This window comes from Malania oleifera, chromosome 2, assembly GCF_029873635.1.
Source record: "Malania oleifera isolate guangnan ecotype guangnan chromosome 2, ASM2987363v1, whole genome shotgun sequence".
NCBI lineage: Eukaryota > Viridiplantae > Streptophyta > Magnoliopsida > Santalales > Ximeniaceae > Malania > Malania oleifera.
The window spans coordinates 144,299,255-144,310,293 of record NC_080418.1 but is presented as its reverse complement, the minus strand read 5'-3'; the positions used below and the strand labels follow the sequence as shown (position 1 = coordinate 144,310,293).

The window sequence follows — 11,039 nt, the reverse complement described above, 5'->3', positions numbered from 1 at the left end:
TGCATGTATATATATATATATATATATATATATATATATATATGTAGCATCTGGTTTTAGGAAAAATAAATATATTTATATATATGATTTATATTTGGAAAATACTATTTAAATGGTGATATGTTGAATACGTGGAAAATTTGTTCCGTGTGGCATGAGTATAAAAATGTTGTGAAATACTGTTTTCTGGGAATGAGGATGATATGGATTTCTATGATGAAAAATCGACGTACGAGCCGAAATATTTATATATATATATATATATATATGATTTACCGGCGTACGGGCCGTGCTATGTGGATATGTTTGTCGGCGTACGGGCCGTGCTATGTGGATGAGATTTGCCAGCGTACGAGCTGTGCTATGTGATTTGTCGGCGTACGGGCTGATGATTTTCATGATATATGTATATATGAAAAATGATATGAATGATTTGATAATTAATTATATGAGTTATCCATGTATCACGATTTTAGTATATGTATATGATATTAGAACCTGGTTGGCTTGGTCTAGGCTAGCACTTGCATGGTACCGTTGTTATGTGCCCATGGTCCTCGTGATCATGATATCTGTGTTAACGCTGCTGTACGGAGTGGTGTGAGATTGGATGGTTGATGTGGTTATTTTCAAGAAGTGTGTTGTTATCGCCCCTGGTGTACGAACCAGTCTGGGTAGACCCATCGGACATACAAACTCCTGTTTGACTTGGCAGTGGTCGGCCAACCATTGTCAGGTCCTACCTTCGGGCCACACAACCCAGTCATGTGGGGGTAATACATGACAACATCCAGCTAACCTACTGGGATTGTTTTATGTTATTATTATTATGAGATGAAATATGTTATGAAAATGCAGTATGTTTTGCCATGTTTTGATTTATATATAAGTTTTCCCAGATTTGATAAACAGTACTGAACATGTTATGTATGATATATGTTGAACACTAAATACTCATGTTGCCACACTTAGTATTAGTTTATTTCCCTTACTAAGAGGTGTCTCACCCCTAAATCTTATTAACTTTTCAAGAGCCCCTAATAGGCGAGCGGGAAAAGCCCCGTTGAACTAGTGCTGTGTATCTGCCCTTTTAAAGGGTAAGTTTTGTAGGGACGATTAGATTTTTGGGGAAATGTCCCTAGATTTCATTTTTGGGATGTATGTATGGAAGTACAACGATTGTAGTAACTTTGGTATATTGTGATATATGAAATGATGAGATGCATGTGATTGTATGTTTCTTGCTGTTTAGGGCTTCTGCTGTATGTTCTAATGTATCCCTGGTCCCCACGGGTCTAGGTGGATTGTGACCTACTGAACTGAAATGTGATATGTGTGGTATGAATTTTATGATGATATTATTAAAAAAAAATGTGGAAAATAAGCAGGTCGTGACATGCTTCCTCACGAAACCATTGACGGTTTGGGCTGTACCCAAACCATCTTTCTCTTTTCCTTATTTCTTTTATTTTATTATTATTATTATATTTTTCGGGTCTCTACACATGAAAAATTTGAAAACAACATTTTTGGCCTCATGACTTTTAGTTTTAGGCATTATCTTTGAAGATGACAAAATTTGAGTGTTTCTGGTGGCTAGTGGGGAATGAGGCTCACCCTATTCCATTGCTGAGCCACCTAATAGGATCTATTTTTCCATTCATGGTCAATCGCTATTATCATAACACTTATTTTTGTTTCTAGTTTATATATATTATACTTTAAATTGAAATTCGATCAAGTGGAAAATATCATTGAGCATGTTATCTCGGTAGAAGTTCTTAAAACTCGAACTCAACTTGATTAACCTCGATTTAACTATATAATAATAAAAATATGTATAATACATTAAATATGTGCATAAAATATATAGTATAGTAACTAATAAAATTATAGAAACTCATTTAAGGTCAATTAGGTATGTAAGGAGTATTATAAAACTCAAACTGGCCGGACTCGTCAAACTGCTCGAGTAGATCGATTTTAAGAGTACGAAACTTGAGAGCTACCTTAACTCACTTTTACCCTACTTAAGTACAAGCATATTGCATGTGAAATAGCCAATACATTCATGTACCAGTGACCGGTTAATAAAATAACTAATAATACATTTAGTGATGTAACGCAATACATGAATCATAAATTTTCAATTGAAAACATATTACATATACTTGTTTACCAATAATTAAAAGAACTTTAGACAATTTTCAACATTTACACTTTGGTATAATATTTCGAAATAAGTCTTTAAAATTTACATATAACACAGTACACAATTAAAATCATATGAAGAATACATTTTAAAAAATCATATGATTATCCGTTTAGATTCACTTAGTAATAATAAAACATTAAAATTACATTTTATATGCAGATATATATATATATATATATATATATTTGCACACACTTAGTGTGCTCAATCACTAGTAGATTCGGTTTATCTCTCGTAATAGATTTCATAAAAATTAAAATAAAAATCAACTACCAAAGTTAATTTTTCCACAATTGTGATGGGAATACGCTCATGCAACTACGAGGAGAGAAAACTTGAGGCTTTAATCTCCATTTGGAACTGAGAAAAATATAAGCAAAAGGAAAGGAAAATATCAAAGAATCCACATTTTCATGTTTGATTATCAAGAAAATAGAGAAAAAAATAACGAATAAACCAAATTCATAATCAAAATTTTAATTTTACACACCATTAATATTTAGTTTTTCTTAATTTTTAATCGTATTAAAATAAACTTTCATTTTTTGATAATATTTAGCCTCTGTTTGAAATTTGAAAAATATAGGAAAAAGGAAAATATCAAAGAATCTACATTTTCATGTTTGGTTATCAAGAAAAGGGAAAAAATAAATAAAATTATATCAAATCTATAATCAAAATTTCAATTTTACACATAATTAATATTTATTTATTTTATTAATTTTTAATCATATTGAAAAAAAAATTCATTTTTTGATATATTTAGTCTTCGTTTGGAATTTGAAAAATACAGGGAAAAGAAAAGAAAATATCAAGGAATTCAGGTTTTCATGTTTGGTTATCAAGAAAAGTAAGAAATAAAATAAAAAAATATACTAAATTTATAAACAAATTTTAATTTTATACATTTTTAAATAATTTTTTTTTTGTTTTTAGTCATATTAAATTAAATTTTTATTTCAAATATGATTTAATAGGGAAGAAATACACAAGGGAAAATGAACTTCTCCTTATTTTCCTTTCTTTTCCTTTCCTTAAACAAAATTCTTAATTCAAAATGACACTTATAAAAAAAAAAAATTCTAGGTATGATAAGTCTAAATTTATAGAAAAGAAAAATTAAAATAATCACAATCATATAATAATTCATTGACTTTGTAAAGCCACGTCAAAAAAAAATTTCATTATTAAATTCATAACATTAACTAATATTCACTAAAAGAATAATAAAATATGTTCGTTAATTCTACAAGCGAAAAGCCAAAAAAAACCCTAATAAATACTATTAAAATTTGTTGAGGGATAAAATAAACCCCTCGCCCCCAATCATGTTAGGACACGTGACTTTCAATAATAGTTCAAGTTAAGACTCTGAACTTGCGTAAATATTTATATCCTCATTTCAAAATCGACAGTTGTTTCAATTCTAAAAATTTGATTTTTGAATTAACTATATTCAAACTTGAGTAGCGGAGAAATTGAAAATGCTCAGAGTAAAGACTATATATGATTTTGTATAGATACTAAATTATAATCAAATAAAATTTTAAGATTATATATATGATTCATCATAAATATTATTAATTATATTTGTAATAATGTTTACTTCATTATCAAAATAAAATAATAAATTGTGTTGCAATAACACATAAACAATCATTAATTTACACTCACAAATATTTAGTACAAATATTCGATTCATGTTTAAATTAATTACGCTCCCATGTCGAACATCTAAATTCAATTAATTACAATATTAAAATGTTATTTATATTGCTAAATATTTAAAACAAAACGCACTTTTTACTTAAATTTTTTTTAAAAAATAGATTAAATATTACGTTTTTCTTCTTCTTCTTTTTATTTATTTGCCTCTAAAAAAAATGACAGCCGGCCTCTCCTAATTGGCGAATTGTCAAACTCCGACCTCATAAAATAATATTAAAAAAAGAAAAAGGCAGAAACTTCTATGTTCAAGACGCCAGTTGGTGATGGAAAAGTCCCCGTCGACATTTATGAATCAAGTCACGTCTAACCAATTAACGGTGGCCAAATCAGGTGTACCGTTGAACAGTAGCCCGCGAAGCACAGTAACACACTGGCTCTCCTCCTATAAATTATCTCAACCATTCTTCCTCCATTCTCCGCCCTACAAACCCATCGCTCCCTCCTTCCTCTCTCCGCCCTCTGCACCACCGCAAGCCGAGGCGGTCCACTTGCAGGTCCTCTCTCTCTCTCTCTCTCTCTCTCTCTCTCTCTCTCTCTCTGATTTGATCTGTTTTGCGTGTGTGGACGATCTGTTTCCGCCAAAGTTCTTTTTTTTTTTTGGTTCTTTTAAATTGTTTGTTGCAGAAATTTCGCATCTGTTGTGGCGAGAAACGCGAGATGTTCTTACATCTTTTATTAAGTGTGGTTTAATACTGCCTTTAGATCTCTGTCTTTTCTGTTTGATCTGACTCCATTGTTCCTTAGATCTGTTCTTGCTTTTTCTGATAGAGCCTCTGGATTTGCTTTTGAGGTTAGTTTTAGATGGATCTGTTTCTATGTGGTTTGTGTAATGATGGGTCTGGCTGTAGAATCTTAGATTAGAGTGAAGAGCACATTGTACGATGTAGACCCTTTTTTTTCTCTCGTTTCGTTTGTTTTCTTCGCCTGTTGGTATTGGTCATGATTTGTGAGTCTATGACAAACCAGTCATAGCATTTATTGGTGAATTTAATTGAGTTCTTTTTTGTTTGATGTTGTCTTTTGTAACAGTTTACTGTTCTCAAAATCAGTCATAATAATCTGTATATAATACATCTGTTGTAACTATGAATCCTTATTGGTTGGGATTCAGTGGAAAATAGTGTTTGGCTCAATGATACTAAGATGGATTCTTCTGTGTTTCTCATGGAAGGTCTGTTTGGATCCTGGACCGAGTAACATGTTAATGTTACTGTTGTAATATGCCTGTTTTTCACTTATTATTTGTTTTTTTTAGTTTTCAATTTTCAATGCTATTTTTGCCTTTTAGTTTTTATTTTGTTTGACTTGTAAAGAGCTGGGTGCATAATGGTTCTCACTGTTTTTTGTGTTCCCTACTTTTAGAAAAAATACTTAAAAGGGAACAGTTCCTCACCATAGGATTTGGAAGTCACCTTCTTTTTCTGCAGACTATTGTTGCAGTCTTTATTATAATTGGAAATGATGCACTCGCTATTTGGTTAATTTCTCATTTTGGAAAGGTTGCACATCTGCAATGGCTTTTTTTAATTTTATTTTTTATTTTTTCACAACTGATATTTTTTTTATTAATACTGTTGATATTACATAGTTGGCTATTATTCCCAGTTCCGATGTTGGTTAGGATTGGTAAGTAGTTTTGAGTCCTGGTATTTTGGACGGCAAGCCAAAAGCCTAATTTGCTGGCTTTTATGGTGGCCAGTGACCAAGTTTAGAACTAACTTTGAACTCCAAAGATCTGGTATTATTTCATGCCTTGCATGGATATCAAATAGGGCAAGCCAACAGCCCAACTTGCTGGTGGTATTGGACGATTAATGGTTATTGGTGACCAAGTTTAGGACAACACAACTCCTAGTCCTAGGAACTGGGATAATGTCATGGGTCTAACCTGTTCCAATCTCAAATTGGGCCTTTTTAGTTGTGGAGAAGCTGTTTTTTATATTTTTACTTTTTCAAAGTTTTGATCTTGATACGTTTGTGTTACCAATGTTATTTTTTTCTTACTGTTATTAGTATATGTAGAAATGCAGATAATATATAGCATATATTAAAGCCTGTTTTTGCTTCCTTCCGGGGCTGCCGCATGCCACCCTATGTTCATTCACTTGATCGGGCGGGTTTGGGTTAGATTTTTATTTTCTTATTTGATCAACTTGCATATATGTTTTGGCTTCAATTTTCCTTGAGCGTGGGCTCTTTCCTAGTTGTTAACTAAAGGAGCAGTTTCATCTTTAGAAACTATAACCTATACAACTATCTGATTGACCCGGAATGGATGGGAAGAAGGAAGGCCTTGCAATGTTGAATTTAACACAGCATCTACATGAATCTCCTAAGTTCATTTGGACTGGACAGTTGAAAGGAAAATATGTTGTTTCTACTTGGGTTTTACCAATAGTGATGATGAACTAAGAATATTTTTTGTTGGTTGTGTTTGAGTGTGCTTTCTGTTTGTCAGCCCCCAAACAGTTCTGTAGTTGGTTTTACTTTTATGATCGAGGTGTTTGGCATTATTTGAGCATATTTGTTTGGTTATTTTTAATTTCTTGTGATACGATTGGGTTCAATTTAACAGGCATTCGCTGACTAGGGCTTGGATTCTGTTTGCAGGAGTTTTGGTTTAGAAGACACGATGGCTGATCGGCAACAGCACCCAAATGTCATGCAGAAGGTAGCTGGCCAGCTCCACCTCAATTCTAGCCTGTCGCAGGACACTCAAATACGTTATGGGGGCTTCCAAAGGTCTTCTACTTACCAGAGACGTTTTGCATATGGGAATTATGCTAATGCAGGATTGCAGTATCCCATGCCCTCGGCATGTCAAGCTTCCTGTGATTTGTCATCAGTTGCCCCAGCTGTTTCGCCTGTGTTTGTCCAAGCTCCTTCAGAGAAAGGATTTGCTGGATTTGCCATTGATTTTCTTATGGGTGGTGTTTCTGCTGCTGTGTCCAAAACAGCTGCTGCTCCCATTGAGCGTGTCAAACTTTTGATCCAAAACCAGGATGAAATGATTAAAACTGGTCGTTTGTCTGAACCCTACAAGGGTATTGGAGATTGTTTCAGCAGAACAATGAAAGATGAAGGAATTGTAGCATTGTGGAGAGGGAACACAGCTAATGTCATTCGTTACTTCCCCACTCAGGTTTGTTATTTGATATGAATTATGAAATTTTGCCCCCCTTCATATTCCATGAAGTGTTCTTATTATGATCTGATTTTTCTCCAGGCATTGAACTTTGCATTCAAGGATTACTTTAAGAGGCTATTTAACTTCAAGAAAGACCGGGATGGCTACTGGAAATGGTTCGCTGGTAATTTGGCATCTGGTGGGGCTGCTGGTGCTTCTTCCCTGCTTTTTGTCTATTCCTTGGATTATGCAAGAACCCGTCTTGCTAATGATGCAAAGGCTGCGAAGAAGGGAGGTGAGAGGCAATTCAATGGTTTGGTTGATGTCTATAGGAAGACTCTCCAGACAGATGGTATTGCTGGGCTTTACCGTGGATTCAACATTTCATGTGTTGGTATCATTGTGTACCGTGGTTTATATTTTGGCATGTATGATTCTTTGAAACCCGTGATCCTGACTGGAAAGTTGCAGGTTAGTTGATTTGTTTTGTGGGTGCACTTCATTTTTTACTCGGTTAATGTTGATATAAGATTTTGTTTTTAGTTATCCTTGCATTATGTCTTAAGTCTCAATTGTAGCGCATCTGATATTCTGACATTATTTGTGACATCAAGCAGTGGCAGCTTTTATGCATTATACTTATTAGAAGGTGGCTTTTAGCCTCCTCGCCATTTTTTACTTTACAAAAATGGTGTTAGATTTTGTGGCATACCACACATGGTCAAATGGTTATCTAATGCCCGTGTGTTTTTTTGGTGATTTCAGGATAGTTTCTTCGCTAGCTTTGCTCTTGGTTGGGTTATTACAAATGGTGCTGGACTCGCCTCCTACCCCATTGATACCGTTCGCAGAAGGATGATGATGACGTCCGGAGAAGCTGTCAAGTACAAGAGCTCACTCGATGCGTTCTCTCAGATCCTTAAGAAAGAAGGTGCCAAATCTCTCTTTAAGGGTGCTGGTGCAAACATCCTCCGTGCAGTTGCCGGTGCTGGTGTGCTCGCCGGTTACGACAAGCTTCAGGTGATTGTTTTTGGAAAGAAGTACGGTTCTGGTGGGGCTTAATTGACACTATATTGAGCCTTCAACCCCTTTACCGTGGATGGTGATGAAAATCTTTTTGCTTTTCCATTTTTAATTAAGAATTTATTCAGAGCAAATTTTACTTCCATTGAATAACTTAGTCTAGAGGGGAGTTTTTTTTCTCCCGAACATAATTGTTATCGATTGTTGTTATTGTGGGGGTTTATCTCCAAATCATTTATTCCCAATTGAAGCATTTTTGTTCCCATCAATATGATTATTAAAAGAGGTTGCAGTTGTGCCCTATTAATCCACAAGTATGTTCGTCCTTTTTGGTCTTCTCAATGTTAGCCCTACAAATTTTCTTTGTATGCGGATGTACTTCGTTTTTATCACTTGATGCTGTAGGAGGCCACGAGGACTAGAATTTCTGATCCTTCAGTGGCTGCAGGGTTGGGGTTTGGTTGGTTTCTGTTGGCTGTGAATGACTTCTGTTTTGTCACATTGGGTGTCATATTTTGTATTGATGTGTTTTTGGGAGGATGGATTTCTGGTCTTGGATTTGAATTTGAATGACTTTAGATAAATTTTAATGTAATATTTTATTACATTTTATCCAAATTGGCACAAAGTTAAATCCAAGACTTCTTCCAAACATAGGGTGAGAGAGATTTATTACTTTGAAGGGCTTCTTTCTACTGCTGCTATTTTCAGTTATACTTCTCTCTAAGGGTGAAGCAAGGATGGCCTAAAAATTATGAGTGTGAGAGGAAGGATTTTAGGAAAGATGAGGGGCTAACAAATTTTTTTCCCCTTTACAATTTGTAAAAATTAATGAAGGTGGGATCATTTTTGCATTGTAAATAATGTGGGGAAATTTTAGATATTATCTTGGGTATTGTATGGGAGGATGAATTTTGAGATTTGGGTCTGTGTTAGTGTGGATTTGGAAGTAAACAGTAGTCTAAATTGAAGGCTCAAAATCCTTCACTCCAATATAGATCTGGCAAAACAGATTAGGTGGATTATTGGGGGGAGGAAATTACAATCCTTATTTAGCTCAATGAAGTGGTAGATTTGTGGATGGTTAATCTGTTATTTCCATCCCTAATATAATTTTTTTACCTAAACACATAACTAAAGTTATGTTTAAAATCATTTAAATCTTTCTGTATTGAACATTTGAACTAGCTCACTGCAACAATTTGACACTTCTAAATTAAAAAAAAAATGGGTTGAGATTCAATGTCTTTGCAATAAAATTGCAAAATTATTATATTCTTTGAGATTTATTTTTGAAATTCTCAACTTAATTAGATTGGATTCCCCCCCCCCCTCCCCCCTTCTTGATGTAAATTGATAGTTTTCCCTCTATGGAATGTCCACAAATAGTTTTCATAATGTTTCCTTGCCACCATTCTCCTTAATTATATATATGGGCACATTTTGAAAAAAAATATAAAAACTAAAAAGTAAAAAAAATGAGAAGGCAACAAAATAAAACCTAAATAAAAAATGATGATTGAAAGCGAGTTAGTATTCGAAAGCATGAATATGTATTTGACATGTGAATTCGAGGAGAGACGCAATGCTATAGACCCAAATTGGGGCGTTACAACTTTACCCTTCCACACAATTTTGATAAGATAAATTAAGAAAATGACATTAATTTAATAAATTAAGTTGGTAAAGTTGGTAAGTTAATTACAAAATATCTTAAAAATTATAATTATAAGTGAATTGAACATCTAACGACTAGGTGAGGAAAATTAGTTTACATAAGCATGACAACAAAATTAAAGTATAAAAATTATGAAAATAAATAAATAATACAATAAATCCAGAAAAAAAATACTTAAATAATTATATTATTACAAGATATTTGCAATATGCATTTCATGAAAATTAAATGACTAATTAGAGATTTAAAAAATAAAATATAGTTTTAAAAAATTGATTTGGATTGGACAATTGGTCGAATTGAGGTTTGCTTTTTGAGTTTAATTGAATACCAAATTTAATAACAAAACAATTTGAATAAAATTAGGAATAGTTAGGTGAATTGTCTCGAACGATTGTCAACCAACTAATATAAATTTGAGTTTTATTTATACATTTAACATTCATATTTTGCATAGAGAATAATTAACATTCCAGTTTATAATTTTAATTTATAAAGAATGAATTTTTGAAATTTTATTTTATCTTTTTTTTACACTATATTTGATAGTTACTTGAATTTAAAAATGTTAAACAATGTTTTATTTGTTTTATGATGTGTTTAGTCATTAATTTTTATGAAAATTACATCTAATAAACATTTTATGGTATTTTAATTGCTAGATATTTTTATGACTTATTAGTAATTTTTATTTTTCATATATTTTTTAAAAATTGAAAATAATTGTAGATTTTTTTTAAATGTTAATTAGTTAATTTAAAGCATTTAGACTAGATAGATAAGTTAATTTAAGGGTCAATTAGGTATTTGAGTTACTTAGCTCATTTTCAAGACATTTTTTGACTAATTTTTCAAATTTAATTTATTAAATATGTCATTTTAAAAATATCATTTTATTATGGCTAAAATTAATTTTTTTTTACATATACATATGGTTGACTAACGATTGTAAGATTTATTTTTTTAATAAAATTAAACTTGAGGTTGAGGGTGTACAAAAATTACCGAAATCACAAGCGGTTTGGTATTCGATTTTGGTTTCCAAAATATAACCGAACCGAAAAAATTGAAAAAATCAATTTAAATTTAAATTATATATAAATTAAAATAATTAATTAATTAGTATGTTAATACATGATCCATTTAATATTTAGAAATTAAAATGCCCTATAAATGAAAAACAATTGTTGAATATTTAAAAAAATAGGTTAAAAATTAAAAAATTGTAATGGAACCGTTGAATTTTCAGTTCTCTAGAAGATAATAAA

The 11,039-nt window shown here is 32.1% G+C and overlaps 1 protein-coding gene across 1 annotated transcript; it reads left to right on the top strand.

Moving 5' to 3' along the window:
- Window positions 1-4,220: 4,220 nt before the first annotated feature.
- LOC131147928 (ADP,ATP carrier protein, mitochondrial) lies at window positions 4,221-8,404 on the top strand. The gene is made up of 4 exons (XM_058097589.1): window positions 4,221-4,437; window positions 6,554-7,085; window positions 7,170-7,541; window positions 7,836-8,404. The coding sequence occupies exons 2-4, from the start codon at window positions 6,576-6,578 to the stop codon at window positions 8,130-8,132; spliced, it is 1,179 nt and encodes a 392-aa protein (XP_057953572.1). The 5' UTR covers window positions 4,221-4,437; window positions 6,554-6,575; the 3' UTR covers window positions 8,133-8,404.
- The last annotated feature ends 2,635 nt before the right edge of the window (window positions 8,405-11,039 follow it).